The following is a 20,675-nucleotide window of genomic DNA, read 5'->3' as shown; positions in this document are numbered from 1 at the left end:
ATCCTGTACTCCCACCAACAATGGGGAAGGGTTCCTTTCTCCCCACAACCCCACCAACACTGAGATTTCACTTCACCCCACAAAGAATGGCTGCTACCAAAAACACCTTTTAAATGCTGTTGAGAAAGTAAAAATCTGTACAAGTAAAACAACTGTGAACTAGAAGTAGGGACTAAGGGACCTAGGCCTGAAAGGCCACTGCTTTTTGACCTTTGTCTTAGAACCTTACTAGGCTAAAGCAAGGGGAGTTAAAAATAAAATGAGATAACATAAAATGTCTTCAGTCTCAAAATGGCCCCAGGCAATGGAGAAGAAAGGCAAAACGTATAATTCATTACAATAAAAATATGCATCAGATACAGGTGCAATTCAGAAGAGGGTGGTATGAATTTTAAACAAGAGCAGAACAGGTTACCTGGAGGCCATGATTTAACATCTAAGTTTCAAGGGATGGTAAGACATGATAAGGACTTGAAATACAGAGTGGAAGTAAGACTGACAAAAAAGCTTACCCAGGAGAAACTTGCACAAATGTACAACGATGTAAACCCACTCACAAGGAACTGGATGGGATATTCTACACCATTTGTGGGGAAAAACTATAGATATGGATGTATTTTACAAACAAAATACTGTACGGAGTGAAAGATACAAGTCCCAGAATTCTGGAAAAAGAATTTTTTTGTGAAATTTGAAAACAGTCAAGACTAAACAAGGGGCTGGGGATGTAGCTCAGTGGCACAGTGCCCGGCTGGCAAGTGTGCTGCCTTGAGTTGGATTCTGGCAAAACTAAAACAAACAAACAAACAAAAAAAGTAAACAACTCTATGTAAGCATATATGACAAGAAAATATGTTAAAAGAGCAAGGAAATAATAAATATACATTAAGATTACAGGGAGGTTGAGGGAAAATGTGATACAGAGAACTAAATTATCGATAATACCGTGGTTCTTCCATTGGATACCAGATTCATGGGAATTTGTTTAACTTACTATGGGTGGATGTTAGATAGCAGTCACTTACATGACCATGAAGACAACATGCAGTCACTAAAGTTTTTATTTATGTATGTTCTATTTATGTCTGTACTAAGGAGCTATTTTAGGTGTACTTCGGAGGTGGGATCAATAGATTTTCATAATTTTTTTCTTAAACTATGTTAGATTAGATCTGCCAAGGGAAGAGGCCTCACTGTTAGAGGCACAAATGCTCTTTCACCCCCTGCTTTTTTTTCCTTTGCCCTTGACCATCATTTCTTACCCTTAAGGAAGACAGTGACTCCAAGCTTTGGAGGAGGGCAGGCATCTTGAGGGTATACATTGTTCCCATTGGTGGACAGAAGGAGCTAGAAACTCGCTTGGGGGAAGCTATGAAGAGGGGTGACGGGGGCGGGGCTAAAATGAAGGCGGGGCTAAAAGCAGCCTAACCTAGCAAGGCGCCAGTGCAGTTGTAGGCGCCTCGCCCTTGCTTTGCGAAGGCATTGGCGCCAGCACAGTCGCGTCTCTGGCGGAGGAGTCTTACCCTCAGGAAGCTACCATCTCTACCGTCTCTTCCTTCCTCCAGCTGGCGGCGGCGGAGGCAGGTTATGCTTGCCTCCTCCACCACCTCCACCTCTGACTGCCCGCCTGCCGCTGGCTGTAGCTACAGTGGCGGCGGCGGCGCCGGCTCCGCTGTATCGGCGGCGGGGAGGTGGGGCAGTAGTTTTAAAGTAGCCACTCGCCCTTGCCTCAGAGAAGGTGAGTTCCCGGTCTCGGGGTGCGGGGGCGGCTCCATCAACTTCGCTGCCTCTTGTCAGCCCGTCCGAGATCGGGCTGGGCGCGGTTCGCCACTGCCCCACCCCCCACCTGCTGTGGCGCAGTAACGGCCAAACTCGTCCTGCCCCGTGCTGTTAGTCCGGAACGCGCTCGACGGGCTGTAGGAGACAGGGGTGCCCTACGTCCCCCTCGGCAAAAGATGGGGTCCACAAGCAAAGGAATCGCAGGTACTCACGAGACAAGTTTGAACGGGGGAGAAAACCTCACATCATTTTCGGTCCCAGCCAGATTGCGATTTTGCTGAAGTGTGATTTGGGAAGAGTGGAGGCAAAGTAAAAATTCACTGGATGCAGAGGGTCAGGGAAAGGAAAGGAGTGTTAAGGAAAGAATGGCACTGAGATCAAGAAGGAAAGGTCAAATAAATGAGGACGAAAATTCGGTTTTGGTGAAATTAAACTTCTGAAATGTAGAAACTCCCAGTATAATGTTGGTGGAGAGATGGGGTCAGGATTTCGGGGAGGTCAGCCTGTAGAGTTGAACTTGCAAGGAGGAGTTGCTGGGTTTTAGGAATTTAGGGACTGTTGACCGGTGCTGTACTGGAAAAAAGCAGAGTTGGGCAGATTTGAGAAATGACTTTGAAAGTTTTTGTTTGGTTTTGTTTTCTGCTTGAGATTGTGTCCTAGTAAAACGAAGTATACGGACCCATCTTTAAGGTACTTTGGATTTGAGTAAGTGCTTTTGTGCCTACCAACAAATTACTCCTAATAAAAATATACTTCTTTAAAAATATATATACTTCTTGAGTATTTCAATACAAGCGGCTTTATTTCACACAAAGTAATGTATATCTGTAAATAGCCCATTAAAACCTTTGAAATGTGTTTTAAAGCAATTTTGAAAATGTTTTTAGAAGCTGGAGACAGATTGCTCTGCAGAAGATCTCTCTAGACAATTCTGCCATCATAAATTTTGTAATTAATTTCCAGTATTTTCTATGACCTTGTCTTGCTAACTTACCTCCAGAGTGAAAAGTTGTGAATGCTAAAGTGGTGTGTAATAAAACTTAAGCTTGTTTTTGTTTTGTTTTGTTTTGTTTTGTTTTTGGAAAAAGTTAACCCCATTAAAATTATCCCATAAAATTATTTTCCCTTCACATTTGCAAATGATATATCCCTGTGTACTATTCTATAGTCTTTCACACCTTTCTCTTTTGTGGAATGGCAAAGCAGTAAAAACAAATCCCCCACAATATTTGCAATAAGCACATTACATAAATTCCACTTGCTAAGTATGGAAATTAGTGATACGCTGCAATATGATGTGTTATTTACTGACGATCTCAGAAAAGGCCACCTTTGGAAGACTAGTATCTTCAGTCAACCCAGACCATTGTTGTAGAATGAAGTTTGTGAATTTTTAGCTTCTATACAAACTTTCTGTCCATAACCAGCAAATAAGTGATGCAAACTTTTTGTCCATAACCAGGAGTAGGTAAGACTAGTTTTATAGACATCAAGTTTCCCACTCAAGGGCCGGGGGACTTAGCGGTTCGGTTGCCTGCCTTGCAAGCACAAGGACCCGAGTTCAATCCCCGGTACCAAAAAAAAAAAAAAAAAAAAATTGACTCTCATGACCTATTCAGGGTAATACAATGTTTAGGAAGTTTTTCATGGAAATTTTGACCTGGATCTGTAACTGGTTTTGTTGTAGTATCTTTGGATATATGCAAATATTAAAGACCTTAAGAGATACAAGTTCATAAAATAAAAACACCTTATTTATACTATTGCCAGGAAGTAAAATGAAGAGAACCCTGGCTTAGGAGTCTGATGCAGCAAACATGTTTTTTGTTAATTAATCCACTAGACTTTGTGACCCTGAACAAGTCCCAAGCTTCCTGGATTTGGGTTCTGATATTTTTGAAATAGGGAAATTGGGCTAGATGAACTCTGAGGTTAATTTCAAGTCTGAGATTATGAATCAGGACTTTGAAGCTCTCCATTGACAATTCTTTCAGTGGCATTGCTATGCCTATGCACTTCAACAGTAATTCATAAATTATAAGAGACCTTGGCCAATAGTTACTACCTGACATTCACTGAGTAATGAAATCTATGTTGTGTTAGAGTGTTGAGACAATTTTCTAAGATATGAAAACCAAATATAACTGTTACCTAAAAATTTTCATTTCATTTTAGCTAAATATCCTACATTAACTGTTTGATCCAAATTAAAGCTCTTACCTTTTAACAAATGGTACATATTTGATGTGCTACACAGTCTAAAACACTAGCAAGGCTCAGTGCTTTTGTTTAGATATTTATAAAATTCATAAGTCTTTACCAGACATAGTGAATAAAGGAGAAAAGAGAAAAATGTCACCTAGTTGTGTACCAATACCTTTTATCCTGTTTGTTTTTTCTAAGTACTGCTTAGAATATGGCTCCAAAAGATGTCAAAGAATTGTCAGGCTATTGATTATTACAAATCTACTCCTGATGAGATCGTTAAAAATGGTTTGAAAGAGCATTTGTTGACCCATTTTCAACTATCGATAACACTTAAGGATCGCATGAGATTAGTAATGAGAAAATGTCAATGGAAATTAGAAATTGTCAAGTATAGAATATTAGAAATTTCAAAAAATGATTAATGCGATATTGAGCAGTAGACTTAAAAGTGGCAAGTGAACAGACATAGGAAAAGGCACATACATGTACACTCAAAATTCATGGCAGGCTGAATCATAAAATGTAGAACAATTCATATTTCCTTATTTCTCAAAAATGTCCATGGCTCAAAAATGAATTTTCACCCAATAATAATGTTACTATATGCTAATAAAAGCCAAAACAACAACAAAAAACTCCCTTGATTCTTTATTTTTTCCTTATATGAAAAATAAATTATGAAATAATTCTTTTAGGCTGGAAGATATTCTGGCTTTTCATTTATTATTAACCTATTCAAAATTATCTAACAAGGTTTTCCTTTGTACTTCATATTAATCAGTACTTTCAAGTCATATGTTAATAATCCCACTATGTGGAAACCAGTTAATGCTACCCTTTCCTTTGTTTATTGAGACTCATTTATTGGACACTTGTATATATGAGTGCCAGGCATTTCTTAGTGCTAAGGCTGTACAATTTGACACAGATATAAGAAAGAGCTCAATCATTGTGCTTTGTAGTAAAATTATAAAATAAAGAAGTAGGGGAAATGTAGTTTTAAATATGGCTAGTTAGGATCCTGAACTATCAAGACTGTTTTTTATTATTATAAACCTGCCATCTGATGATGTTGTCTTATGATAAGCACACTGCAGCACATTACGCTCTAATGTCTACAAAGAGTAATCGATAAACTGTTAGAATTATTTTTTCTGCTTTTTAAAACTTTTACTACTACATGTTTTCAGTTCATAATGATTACATTCACTGTAGGGGATTGGTACATGAACATATCATATTCCAATTTCCTTCTCCCCCACTCCACCCCCTTTTATTTTTCCAGCATCAGATTCATTTATTTATTTTATAATTCCTTATGAAGTCAGTTATCATATACATATTGAAAACCGGACTAGTAGTCTAAAGAACTATTAGAATTCTTAACTCACTGCATTTGGCAGGTTGAGAATGTGTGGAAAGAGATTAGGGACCATTTGTTATTTCCTAGCCCTCTATCTGTATTAGATAATGATACATGAAAATATTCACTGCTTGTTATGAAGACTAACTGAGGCAAGGCTTCTATTATAGTCATTACATATATCTTAGGTGAGAATTTTAATTTTTTTCCATCTGAACCCAGTCTTACCTATTTATTCACATTTATAAACCTGATGAAATGAATGGCATATATTTAGTGGCTTTCTGATGCAAAGTAGCTGTCAGGAGATCAAGTAAAGTAATGGGTAATGCAGAACTTTAATTCAGTTCTTGACTTCGCAAACCTGATGCCTGAACTCAGCAGCCAGAGAGGCTTGTAATTATGAAGGTCAATGATTTGTTTTAAATAAAAACAACATAAATATTATATATATAAACTAATATTGTCAATTATTGTATTTATTTTCTGTCTTGTAATTGTTCATGTGCCATTGAAAACTCTTCATTATCTGTCTGATTATAATTATCTGTGTGAAACAGCTCATATTTGCCAAACTCATAAATCAGATACAAATCTAATAACTCGAAAAACTAAGGATGTGACAAGCATTATAGTTATGAGTGTTAACCATTCTGACAGGTGAAGATCTTCATTTCTAGCACAATTAATATTTCTGGGAAAACTCCTTAAATGGAGTGTGGCCTTTAAGTAGAAAAGAGCACTTCAAATGCCTCAGCAAATTTAGCACAGTTCCTCATTCTTCTTTATCTTAGTATTGTGCTCTACTTGTTGTTTTTTAAGATTACAGTAGTTTTAAAAAATTGCAAAAGTCAGAACAGCTCTTGCCAAGAAACATTCTGCTTAATCAAGAATGTTTGAGGGAGGTTATCTCTAAAGACGTAATCATAAAAAATACAGCACATGTACTCTTTGAACAATTAAAATACTAATTTCTCAGATTTCTCTGTGGCTAGGAATGAGGTTTGTAGTTATCACCTTGCACTCAACTTTGAGATTTTCTCCTTTTTGTAAGAAAATAGGCTATACAAGGAATTCATTTATCATTCTAGATTTTTTTTTTTTTGTGTGTGACAGTCTCACTGCGTAGTGCATCCTGGCTCTGAACTCACTATGTAGCCCAGGCTAGCCTCAAACTCATGGTGATCCTCCTGCCTCTACCTCCTAACTGCTGGGATTACAGGAATCAATTTAAACTTATCAGAGCAATCTAAGAACATTTCGCTAAATTGAGAGAATTTCTTTGCCATAACTGAAGAAATATAATATTCCATTGTCCTTCATCAGAGATCCTGTATGGTTTATAATTCCATAAGCAAGGGTGAGCCAAATTCATTTTTTGTGACTCAAGCTATAAATATCACACTTTTGTCACAAAATATTTTAATCCTATATTTTTCAGTATCATTTAAAATTATGAGTTTGAAGACAAATTTCAAATATGATAATTTGAATATTCAGTTGCATTTTTGGATGCAGAAGTTAATGGTATTCTTATAACAGTGCAGCTATTTGCAATAGGTCTTCCTGATCCAACAAGAGTCACTAGAATTTTCTTCTGTCAAGTGCTTCCTTTTTTTAATATCATTAAAGGTATATATTTGGGACAAGTTTATTTAAATATTTTTAATAGTGCTCAAGTCTATAGAATGTTAGCTATTACTTTTCATAATTTCAGTTTACTGACTTAAGAACATCTCTCTGCTATTACTGTTGCCTTTCCCCAGATTACTGTAATTTTTTAATGAAATCAACCTAAATCTAGAATTCTTTATTTCTATAACTTCAATCCTTTATTTCCTATAAACTTCCCTGTCCCTTTTTTCCTCATTTATGAAATAAGAACATTTAGTAGGTTACATTAATTCTAAACTAGAGATAGTTGTGCCTCAAAAGGGACAAATGGCGATGGCTAGAGACATTTTAGCTTTTCACAAGTAAGGAATGCTGTCAGCATGCACACAGCAATGAATTATCTGGTGCAAAGTGACAATAATACCAAGATTGTGAAATTCTAAACTATATATATGTATGTATATATGTAAAAAAGTTAGTTAAAAGCTTCTAGATTTGTAAAGCAAATTTTTAAAAAAATTATTCACACATATTTGCAGTACATCTTAGGGAGTTTACAGTCACCTCAGAGAGTGGGTACATGTACATAATAAAATTTGTTTCTTCTTTAAATTCCCTTCCCCTTCCCTTTCTACTACCTCTCTCTTCCTCCCTTTAATTCCCCTTTCCCTATTTTCATTCTTATTGATATCATTAATCTTAGCATATGTTTATGGCATATGATGTTTACATTCATTGAGGCTATTAGGTTCCTGTACGTTGCATATCTATATTTTACTTCTTTCCTTTTGCCTTTTGTCTTAGTTATTTTTCTCATTGCTGAGACAAAATCCCTGGTGCCCAGAGTTAAAGGAAGACAGGTCGACTGCACTTACAGTTTGTAGAAATTTCGGTCCATAATCAACTGACTTCATGGTAGGGTGGCATGGTAGACAGGAATCGCAGAAGGAGAAGCAGTTCACAATGGGCAGAAGTTAGTGAAGCAAGCAAACAAGGGAACCAAAAAGCATAATAAGTAGCTTATTTCTTCCCCTTTTTATACTGTATCTAGACTACCAGGATTATGGTGGTGCCAAGCCAATCAGTGTACTGATTTAGTAATTGTACACCCTTAATCCCAGCATCATGGACTCTAAATTCAACCACTTCTGAAAAAGTCCCAACTATGACTGCATGAGGCTTCACGGGACATCTAGACATGAGCTGTAACACCTTCCCACTCATCCCTTGCCCTTAATCTCTTGGACCCTTTCCCATTTGCAAGAGATACAGTACCCTATCTCCCTCTATCCTATATTAATCTCTGATGATTCTTGCCTTACTCAAATGAGAGATAGCATATGGTATTTAAGCTTCTGTGTCTGATTTATTTCAATCAATATTATATTTTCCAGGTACATCCTTTTTCCTATGTGTATTTTTAATCTGTCCTTTTTATATTCTGTTATACATAGATACCGCTTTTTCTTTATCCAATCATCTGGTGTTGGCTATACAGGCTTTTTCTAGGATTTAGCTATTATGAATTGTGCTGCTATAAACATTCATGTGCATGTATTGTTGTAGTATGATATTTTAAGCTCTTTGAGCGAAGATACTTAAAAGGGGATAGCTGGGTCATATGGAATTTCTAACTTTAGTTCTTTGAGAAATCTGTATACTTATAGATTTCCATAATGGTTTTACTAGTTGACATTCCATCAGCAATATAGAAGGGTTCCTTTTCCACCATAGCCTCACTAGCATTTGTTACTTTTTTATTTCTTGGTGTTTGTCATTCTTTCTGGAATAAAATGGAATCTTAATATTGTTGTACTTCGCATTTCTCTAATGAACAGATATATTGAACATTTTTTCATGTATTTGTTTGCCATTTGTACTTCTTCCTCTCTTCTTTATGTGTGTGTTCATTTCACTTGCCCATTATTTGACTGAGACTTTTATTTTAGGTGGTCTATTATTTTGAGTTTGTTATAAACATTCAATATTAGTCATTTGGCTGAAGAATAGCTGGAAAATTTTTTTCCCATTCTGCAGGTTGTCTGTGTGGCCTACTAATTGCTTCTTTTGGTGTACAGCCCCTCTAGCATTTGCTATTGGTTGATTTCTTGATAGCAGGCGTTCTTTCTAGGGTAAGGTGGAATCTCAGTGTTGTTTGCATCTGCATCGACCTACTGACCAGTGATGTTGAACATTTTTTCATATATATATTTGCTGCTTTTAATAGTTTATCTAAGAAATGTCTCTTCATCTTAGATGTCCATTTTTTAATTAGGTCTTTGTATTGGGGGTCTGATTTTTTTGAGATCTTTGTATATTATAGATAGTAGTTCTTTGTCTGACGAGTAGATGGTAAAATATTTTTCCCACATTATAGGTTTTCTCTTAGCTCTATTGGTGATTTCTTTTGCACTGCAAAAACTTTTTAATAGAATGAGATCCCATTTGTTCATTCATTGTGTAAGTTCTCCTAGTGCTGAGTATTTGTTCATAAAGTCTTCTCCTGTGCCAATCTTCAAGAATTCTACCTAATTTACTTTCCAGTAAGTTTAGTGTTTCTGTTTTGATATTTAGATCTTTAATCCTGTTGGATTTTAGGTTAGTGGATGGTGACAGAGATTTAGTTTTAATCCTTGGCAAGTTGAAAGCCAGTTTTTCCAACACCATTTGTTAAAGAGGCTTTCTTTCCTCTAGTGAAGATGATAGGCGCCTTTGTCAAGGATGAGGTAGATGAGTGTGTCTGGAGTTCTTTCTGCATCTTCTAATATATTACATTGATCTTTGGGTCTATTTCTTTGCTAGTACCATGCTCTTTAATCACAGTGGCTTTGTGGTATAGTTTGAAGTTGGGAATTGTGATATCCCCTGCCATGTTCCTGTTGCCTAGAATGGTATTTGGTATTCTAGGTCTCTTCTGGCTCAAAATGAATTTTTGGATTGTTTCCTCAAGTTCTGTGAAATATATTATTGGGATTTCAATCAGGATTGCACTGAATCTGTGTAGAAGTTTTGGAAGTATGTCCATTTTCACTATGTTGATTCTTCCTACCTGGGAGTAAGTGATGTCTTTCCATCTTCTGATATCCTCTTCTCTCTTTTCAGAGTGCTGTAATTTTCAGTGTAGAGGTCTTTTGTCCTCCTGTTAGATTGATTCCTGGATACTTCATTTTTTAATGATATTTTGAATGGAATTGTTTCCCTAATTTCTCTCAGTGAGTCTGTTATTTGTGTATAAGAAGGCTATTGATTTTTGAGTGTTGATTTTGTATCCCACTACTCACTGAATCCATCAGTTAAATCTAGCAGGCTTTTTGGCAGAGCTTTTTGGATCTTCTATGGAGAGTGTCATATCATCAGCAAATAATGACAGTTTAAATTCTTCCTTTCCTATCTTTATTCCTTTTATTTCTTTCTCTTGTCTAAGTGCTGTGGCTAATGTTTCCAGAGCTATATTGAACAGGAGTGGTGACATTGGACATCCTTGTCTTGTTCCTATTTCGCATGGAGGTTTTTAGTTTTTGACTATTTAGAAGGATATTGGCTGTTGGCTTTTCATAGATAGCCTTTATCAGGTTGAGATAAAGACCATCTATTCCAATTTTCTGCAGAGTTTTTATCATGAATTGTGTTGAATTTTGTACAATGCTTTTTCTGTGTCTACTGAGGTGATCTTATGTTTTTTTCCTTAATTATGTTAATATAGTGCATTACATTTATTGATTCACATAAGTTGAACCATCCTTGCATCCCTGGGATATAACTGACTTGGTCAGGGTGTAGGATCTGTTTTCCAGTATCTTATTGAGGATTTTTGCATCTATGTTCACTAGGGAGATTGGCCTGTAGTTCCCTTTTTTGGTTGGATATTTCTCTGGCTTGGGAATCAAAGTAATACTTGCTTCCAGGAATTAATTTGGAAGAAGTGCTTCCCTTTCAATTTCATTGAAAAGTTTCAACAGTAGTGGCAGTAGTTCTCTAAATGTCTTGTAGAATTCATCAGTGAAGCCATCAGGGCCTGGGCTTTTCTTTGTTTATAATGTTTTAATTATATTTTCAATTTAGCTGAATGTAATTGGCGTGTTTAGACTTTTTATATCTTCCTCATTAGGCTTTGGAAATTAATATGTATCTAGGAATCTGTCCACTTCTTCTGTATTTTTCCCTTTTCTTGGAATACAGGTTTTTGAAATAGATATTGATGATCACCTGGATTTCTGGTAGATCTATTGTGACTTCACCTTTTTCATTCCTAATTGTATGAATTTGAGTCTTTTCTTTTCTTTTTTTGATAAGGTTGGCTAGGGGTTTGTCAATTTTATTTAATCTTTCAATAAACCAACTCTTCACTTCAAATGGAATTGATATTCTTGATATTTGCGGTAGTTCTCTTTGTCTCATTGCATTAAATTCTGCTTTGATCTTTATAATTTCCTCCCTTCTACAAGCTTTCTGTTTGTCTTCCTCATCTTTTTCTAGAAGAAGCTTATGGTTAAGCATTAGGTTGTTTATTCGAGCTCGCTTTATTCTCCCTGTATGGCTATTTACTGCTATGAAATTCCCTCAAAGAAATGTTTTCATTGTGTTCCATAGATTCCAGTATGTTGCACTGGCATTATCATTTAATTGTAGAAACTGTTTCTTCTTTAATTTCCTCTTTGACCCAATAGTTGTTCAGCAGGGTGATATTTAATTTCCATGTCTTTTTGAAGTTCTTGCAGTTTCTTAGGCTCTTTATCTCCAGTGTATTTGCACTTTGGTCTGATAATATATAGGGGATAACTACAATTCCTTTGCATTTATTTAAGCATGTTCTATGAGTAAGCATGGGGTCTGTTTTGGAATGACTTCTCTGCAGCTGAAAATAATGTATATTCTGATTTTGTGGGGTGGAACACTCTGTAGACATCTATTCTGTTTGTTCTAAGACTTGGTTCACTTCTGTTATTTTGTTATTGCTTCTTTGTCTAGATGATCTGTCTATTTGTGTCAGTGAAGTATTGAGGTCCCCCACTACAATTGATTTAGTGCTCTCTAGAATGCTGGGCCGAATGGGTGGGTCTGAAAGAGGGCCCCGAGCTGCTGCCAGTCTCCTCTGGCATGCTGGGCTGAAGGGCCCCTTTTTACTTTGTTAATGATAGGGTCAAAATGAAATAAATTGTATTTTACAGTTAACCTCAAAACTAATTCAGAGGTGGTACCAGAATTTATAAAAAGAATTTTGTAAATATTAAGTCATTTCTGATATATTTCAAATTACCATTATTCTTAGTTTGAACATGTAATTTTTTATTCATTAAATTTATGGGTACATTCTAAGTATATATTATGGACACATTCGTCATTGGGAATTTGTACTTGTACATGAATATATATTGGTTTTTATTTTTTCCCATTCCCCTGCCCTCCCTTCAACTTCTCTACCCCTCCTTATTTATAAAATCTTTGTTTCCATTTTTCCTTTGCTCACTTTTTCTTTTTCTTCTTCCCTTTCTCTCACCCCTGTTCCACTTCCTCTTTGAACATTTTCTTCCTATTTCACACTACTATACATTTTGGTACTTGTTTACACTGTAGGTTTCTCACATCAGAGAAACAATTCAATATTTACACATTTATGTCCTATTTATTAGCCCCAAGGTACATACATTTAGCTATAAATACTCTAGTTTTTCTTTTTATGGCTGAGTAGTACTCCATTTGGTTAAAAAAAAAAACACATCTTCTTTATCCAATCATCAGCTGATGGGCTATTTCCAAAATTTAGCTATTATTTAGCTATTAGCTGTTTCCAAAACTTGACTATTATTACAAACTGTGCCACTATAAACGTGTGTGTGTATATATCACTATGGTATGGTCTGCAGAGCTCATGTGGAGCCTAGGATCATAGGTGCTAAAGTTATGCCTAGAGCCACTGAGCCTGATCTGGGGCTTGGAGTTTCTGGTACTATGGTAAAGGCTGAGTGTGTTTACTTAGAAGGATAAATCCTAGAGTTTCAGGAGTCAGTGTGGTAGCTGGATACACAGGAGTAGTCCTAGAGCCTGGATATGTGGGGGCTAGTCTAGCACTGGGGTCTAATGGAACATCCCTGGACCCTTATCTTCTGGAGAATGGGGCTTCTAGGACCAAACTGGAATGGAGGCTACAGGGACTACCCTGGGGCTGTAGAATCTTGGCTGCCACCAGGGCAGACTTAACAGCTCAGTCAGCGGGTACAGAACTAGAGCCTGTATCCACAGGATAAGGCTTACGGGTTGGGTCCATGTGTGTAAGCTTGATGCCTAGGGCTGCAAGAATCTGGCTGATTTTAGGTCTGGCCTAAAGCATGGCACTGTCGTGTAGGCCAATATGGTATTAAGGGCTGTCCAGATTCCAAGGCCACTAAGGCTGACCTGTCATTGAAACAGCTTGGAAACTGAGTCTGTTGGGCAGACCTCAAGCCTGGGATTGCAGGATCTGGATTGATACCAGAGGAGGTCTGCAGGTGCCAGTCTATACTCTGGAGCTGTAAAGACCTGCTTCCTGCTAGGTTTTCCTGGGGTGGGTAGACCTAGTGCTGATGTTCAAGACAAAGTCTGGATCTCTCTTCCATGTTTATTCTTCACTCGCTGGTTATTGCTTTTTATTCTGTGTCACCTGAGATTTGGGGAGGGGTGATGCAGGTAACACAAAACTGACCTTCTTTTACTCTTCCATGTACCTTATTTCTGCGGTACACCCAAGTACTGTAATCATTTGCCTGGTTTCCTGAGTGCTTGTGAAGGTATTTTCATGGGTAGATAGCTTTTCAAATTGAGGTTTCTACGGGAAGACAAGCACCGGAGACTCTAGCATCTTGCAGACATCTGTCCTAATCATTTTTCATTAGAAAGGCATAATATGTGTTATTTTGCAAAAATTAAGACAATTGTACAGAGAGAAAATGTTGTTTCCTTCCCTCAATCCTTTGCTTCTCCCATTTCCTAAAGTTAATCATTTTTTTAAAATTTAGCTTATATCAATGAGAATTTTCTTTGAATATGTGTGTGTTTAATTTTGAAATTTGTATACTGTATTATATTCGTTCTACAACATTTTACTTATTTAATATCTCATTGGCAACTTTTCATCAAAGTATATGTGTTACCAGCTTATTCATATAAATAGCCAAATAACAAAATTTTGATGTTTTGTGATTTATATCCTGTAGATAAACTACCAACTTTTAGCACAATGTTGAAACTCTTAAGTACTCCAGATAATAGTGAAGAATTTAAGGGTAAATAAAAAAATATTTCGCATGTGTTACTTATTGTAGCATAAAATACTATCACATAAATTTCTAGGCTTTATTATATGTGAACATTATATCTTTATAGGGCTTATATGAGAGTTGTTTAGCCAAATGATTGTCCTAGTGTTTGTACAATGGTGCAGGATGTTTACCCATCATGGCGAAGATGATTTGTGGTTCCATGTGACTTTTGGATAATATTGGAACTATATCTCAAGATAAGTGACAGTCTTAAGACTATACATTTCTTAGGATTTTGTGCCATAAAATGCAAAATATCAAGGGTAGGGTTTATGATTCAGCCTTTCATTATTGATTACCCAAATCATTCTGTGAAGCTCATGAAGTTACTGATGTTCTTGTGTCGATTATTTAAAGGGGTAATCACCTAGACTTACCATCCTAAGTGAATATAACCCTTTCCATCATTAGACATACGAGGCATATTTAATATTTGCATATAAAGTTGCATATTTGAAAAACAAGCTATGACTATAGCCTAAAAAACACTCAAATTTGAAGAGAAGTAATATATGGTGGAGGAATTAAAATGATATTTCCAAATATTCATTAATTAGTTATGCTATCTCACTTCCCTTTACTTTGTTCATAGATGCCACTTGGAATGAAGAGGAGATGACCGAACTTTTTACAGATAACTTTTGTCAAGTATGTGGAGTGGTGCTGCAGTTAAACTCACAAAAGATTTCACATTATGAGGTTAGTGAAAAATAATGACACTATATTGAAAACATGTTTTTAAATGTAACAAAAATAAACCTCATATAAGTCATCTTATTACAAATATCCTCTGAAATACATGATATCATTTCCCTTGGATAGATGAGAATACTAGCTCAGAGAGAGACAGTAACATACTACTTTAAGTTTGATGAATTCAGAATTAAACTCATTATTTTGACTCCAAAACTTTTTCTTTCTTTATTTTTTTGCACCATCCTGCTTCCTGTTGTATTTATTAAGTCAATACATCATTTGTTCTTGTAGTAAAGATAAGTGAGGCAGTATCACACTTGCATAGTAAGCTATAAATGTGAATTAAAGGATCTTATGGAACTACCAGAGTCTTTCTTTACCATAAATGAAAACTACAGAAACTATTGAAGCAAAATAAAGTAGTCTTGCCTTTAAATTGACCACGTATTTTTTGGCCCTCAATCATAAAATTTTAGTTCTACATGACAAAATGAATACTTTTCATACTCTGTTAGTTTATAGATTAGAAAACTGCTCCAGAATAATTTTTGTGGCTGTTTAAGCATGATTAGCCTAAGTATGATTTCTCCTGATTTTATAGGCTGTGTGCCTTCTTTGTATTTATCATTGCCTCACATTTTACATTGTCTGATGAAACATTAAAATTTTTCATACCGGATATTTAGATTAATAAAGTACATAAATAAAATTAATACATGTTCTTCAAACAACTGTATTACCACTTCTACTTTTTTAAACACCTCATCTAGTTTTTCCATATCTAATCTTATTGGCAATTATATTTTAGTCTTTATATTGATGAAGATTATATTACTATACTTACTGATAGGGAAATTGTTTTGGATAGGGATTGGGAAGAAATAAAGCTCAAGTCATAATTCCACCATTGACTAGTTGTGTAACTGGGCAAGTCCTATAAACTTTATGGACATATTTCTTGAGCCTAAAATATGGGGGTAGCAAAAAGTCTCTTCTACACACTTGAGAATTAAGGGAAGTAAGACATTGAAGAGTGATTAACGTTTTCTCGGGCAGGAGATTTAGCTCAGTGATTCCGCCACATGCCTTGCCAAGCACAAGGACCCAAGTTTGATCCCCGGTACCAAAAACAAAAACAAAAACACTTTCTCAGACCCCATAAATCAAAGATTTAGAATTAGTAATGAATGACTAGTGGTTCTGTGAAAACTACAGCCAGAACTATTTGAATTTTAATCTCAAAAATAGCTTTTTGGTACTATTCATTGTAAAAAAAAAAATTGCAAAATGAAATTTCAGTGATATTTGTAGTTACGTTTTTGAGCCTATTAAGTCATCATATCAAAACTATACATGACTTTCTGTATAACTGAAAATTTTTTCTGTGTAAATGTTCTACTTTAAAAGCATGATCATTTTTCTCTTTCGTATACAGCTTGGTTATACAGCTCAAGGTATATAGCTCAAGGTAGTATTTATTGTACATGTAAAATATGATAATTCAGTAAGATTATTGAATTTTGAGGTTGTATTTATCAATATCTCCCTTTGTATCTATCCTTGTGTTTCAGAAAGTACCTGTACACTTATATGTCAGATAGATACTTCTGTTTTCTTCAAAACTTTGATAAGTTTTACTTCATACATTAAAGTATTTAATCCATCTGGTATTAATTTTTGTGTGTGGAAGATGGTAACATTTTCATAGGGATGCCAGTTGTAACCAGAATTATTTATTATATGAGGCATGATAAACAATACGGAAAATGTTTAAATTTTTAAAATTGTTGCAGTAAAGGATGCGTTGCCCTTAATTTCCTTCACGGTACTATCACTTTGCAAACACTTACCCCATCATTCTTTCCACCATCTAAAGCAGTTGTGGAAGTGCTCTTTCATGAGAGTCTTTAGTTGCGCTGTGTGGCTGCCTCAGTGTTCTGAATGACCGCGAAACATTTACCTTTCATGGTCATTTTTACTTTGAAGATGTCACATGGTGCTAGCTCCAGTGAATGAGATAGATGAGAACACAACATAGTTTTACAAGCTTGCCTTTCCATTGGGTGGCACTCAGCTGCAACATGCACTGCATTTTTTACCACATCTTGTAAAGATACTCAAGAATGAGGACTTGCAGAGCTACTTTATAAAGTGACAGGAACAAAGAGATAAGCATGGGAAGTATTTGACGGGAATTAATAGCAATGTATCTTTTGTTGTAATGATGTTTTTAAATGTAAGCATTCACCATATATTTGGATCACCTCTTGTATATTCCAGCCTTGCTCCACTAACTTGTAGTGCCAGCTGTATCATGTATTATTTTCCACATATATTGATTGATCTGTTTTGATGCTATTTTTCTGTTTATTGTATTGGTATTTTTTATCTTTACAACTATTTCACCCATAAGTCACACTTTATAACAAGTCATATTAGCTATAAGGAAAATTTATATGGCACAAATCTCATAAAGTAAGTTAAAAGTTGAATCACAGATTGGGTGGTATTTCTAACCCAAAGGATTAATGTATAGAATGTATAAAGGACTATAAATCAGTTAGAACAAGGATCCAAAAGAAAAAGAAAAAGTGATATCAATGGGCTATAGAAGAGATACCCAATTTCACTAGTTATCATATGGAAATGCAACATAAAGTGATAATGATCTGTTATATGAAATCCATAATACACTGGCAAACATTAAATATAATACAACTTAACATTTCAGAAGAATATACAGAGACAGAAATACTTAGCGCATTTGGTGATATAAATGTTTACAGAATTTCACTATAACTTATACAGTTGAAAATCCACATGCAGTATGAGTCAAAATTTCAGGCATAGATATCTACTCTAAAAAAACACTTGGACATACATATTAAGTAATATGTTTACATATGTTTATGGCAGCAGTGCTTCTAACAACAAACAGAAGCATAATGACTTTAAGTATGGGAGGGATGGGGTAGCATTTGAAATAGATTATTACACGATATGCAACAGGAATGAAATACAGCTATATGTATCAATATGGGTAAATATTTGAAATATAGCATTAAGATTTCAGAAACAATTTAAAAAAGAATATGCATTTTTCTTTCTTTGTCCTTGCTGAGACAAAATAATCAATACCAAAAATTAAAGAAGGAGAGGTTGATTTCAGCTCACAGTCTTATAACGGTTTCAGTTCATAGTTGGCTGCCTCCAAGGCTGGGCAGTATGGTAAATAAGAATGGAAGAAAAGAAAGAGCATATGACAAGGTAGGCAAAAAGCAGTGAGCGCTCAAGGGTAGTGCATACATATATCATGCACACAGTGAACCAGTGAGCCAAACCTTCCCAGCAGTCTTCACCTCCCAACATCACAACCAACTATAAATCTATCAGTGGACTATTCCAGTGATAAGTATTGCACACCCATGTTTCATTCACCTCCCAAAAGCCCCATTTATGAACACATGAGGCTTTGGGATGACATTTAGATATAAGCCATAAAAGTTTTGAGGTAGGGCAGGGGTATGGGGAAAAATGAGAACCAAGACCTGTCATGTAAAGATACAAGATCCCAATGATAAATGTAACTACTGTATACGTAAAAAGTACCAATAAACTCAATGAAAAAAATAAAAATAAATTCTCTGAAGTAATTTACTCACTCTAAAAATTTTTTCGAATTATTGAATGTTTGTAATTTTATAAAAGTCAGTGTTACATAAACTTTATGGGTATCTGCATGTATAGTATATTAGCTTTCCGTCACTGTGACAAATATCTGAGATAACCAACTAAACAAAAGGTTTATTTTGGCTCATGGTCTCCGAAGTTCAGTCCATGTTCAACTATCTCCATTATTTGTGGGATTCTGGTGAAGCAGAACATCATGGCACAAGAAAGCTGCTTACCTGATGTCCGACAAAAAGGAGGAGTGAGGGAGGGGGAGAGAAGAAAGGAGGAGAACAGGAAAAAACCTGCCAAACCATGCTCCTCCTCACCTACTTCCTCCTAACCTAGGCCTCATCTCTGAAGACTAGCTACCATCTGCCAATAGTGCCATGAGCTGAGAACCAACCACATTAGCTCTTGGAGGACATTTACAATCAAAACCATAACAGGTACTAAAAAAAATAAAAACAAAGAAAGTAGGTGATAGCTTTATCTATGGAGATAAAGAGAGGAATAAAAGACTGTGGTAAAGGACTGTATTTGTAAAATTTTACCTCTTCTGAAAAGGAGATCTAAGACACGGATCTCTACTCTCAGCACTCTTGTTCAATATAGTTTTGGAAACATTAGCCACACAAATTAGACAAGAGAAAAAAAATAAAAGGAATAAAGATAACAAATGAAGAAGTCAAACTGTCATCATTTGCAAATGACATGATACTCTTATTGAGAAGACCCCAAGAATTCCACCAAAAGTCTTCTAGACTTAATAACCAAATTCAGTAAAGTAGTTGTATACAAGGTCAACATACAAAAATCAATAGCTTTCCTGTACACGAAAAACAGACTCACTGAGAGAGAAATGGGGCAAACAATTCCTTTCACAATAGTATCCAAAATATTGAAATACCTAGGAACCAACCTAACAAAAGAAATCAAAGACCTCTATTCTGAAAACTACAGCACTCTGAAAAAAAGTTTGAAGAGGATATCAGAAAATGGAAAGACATCCCTTGCTGCTGGGTAGGAAGAATCAACATAGTGAAAATAGCCATACTTCCAAAATTGCTATATAGATTCAGTGCCATCCCAATTAAAACCCCAGCAGCATACTTCACAGACCTTGAGAATCAATCCAAATATTCATTTGGAACAAAAAGAGACCTAGGATAGCAAAAGCAATTCTCGGCAATAAAGACAAGGCAGGGTGTTATCACAGTCCCCGACTTGAAACCGTACTACAAAGCTACAGTGACATAAACAACATGGTACTGGCAAAGAAATAGACTTGGGGACAGGTGGAACAGATTAGAAGATGAAGAAACAACTCCAGACACGTCTAGCCACCTTCTGTTTGACAAAGAAGCCAAACACCCTCACTGGAGGAAAGATAATGTCTCTAATAATTGCTGCTAGGAAGACTAGCTTTCAACTTGCCAAAGATTAAAACTAGACCTATATCTATAGCTATTCCCCTGCTGGGTATCTTACCCAAAGAATTAAAAGAAACATACCACAGTGATTTATGTGCACCCATGTTCATAGCAGCACAATCTGTAATAGGTACAACTTGGAAGCAGCCTAATTGGCCATCAATGGGAGACTGGAAAGAAAATGTGGTTTTAAAAAAATAAAATGGAGTACTACTTAGACGTAAAAAATGAGAAATTAGAGATATTTATAACTGAATGGATGCACATTACAGCGATACTCTTAAGTGAAATAAATAGGACACACATGTAAATACTGAATAGTTTCTTTAGTGTGAGAAACTGAAAGTGTGAATAAGGACTAAAAGGTATAACAGATAATGTGAAATAGAAAGAAGAGAGACAAAAGGGAAGGGGAAATGGGAGGGATAGAGGAAAAGAAAGAAGGGAATGGAGTTAACATGAGAAAATGAAAAATAATGGAATCAAAGTCTTTGCAGATAGGGAGGGAGGGAGGGAGGGAGGTGATGGAGGGAGGGCAGGGAGATGGGGAAAAGTACGAGCTAAGATCGATTATGTAAAGGTATAAATTTCCAACAATGAATGTCATTATATTGTGTA

The 20,675-nt window shown here is 35.8% G+C and overlaps 1 protein-coding gene across 1 annotated transcript in view; it reads left to right on the top strand.

The window, feature by feature from the left end:
- Positions 1 to 1,423: 1,423 nt before the first annotated feature.
- Zmat1 (zinc finger matrin-type 1) overlaps positions 1,424 to 20,675 on the top strand; it is a 53,251-nt gene continuing 33,999 nt past the window's right edge. Inside the window, exons 1-2 of the mRNA XM_010629766.2 lie at positions 1,424 to 1,738; positions 14,852 to 14,958. Coding sequence (XP_010628068.1) covers positions 1,588 to 1,738; positions 14,852 to 14,958 — 258 coding nt within the window. The 5' untranslated portion in view covers positions 1,424 to 1,587. The remainder of the gene's footprint in view (positions 1,739 to 14,851; positions 14,959 to 20,675) is intronic.

The sequence above is a fragment of the Fukomys damarensis genome, unplaced genomic scaffold (assembly GCF_012274545.1).
Source record: "Fukomys damarensis isolate Sample0158 unplaced genomic scaffold, DMR_v1.0_HiC HiC_scaffold_39, whole genome shotgun sequence".
NCBI lineage: Eukaryota > Metazoa > Chordata > Mammalia > Rodentia > Bathyergidae > Fukomys > Fukomys damarensis.
This window is presented reverse-complemented; position numbering and strand designations above follow the sequence as displayed.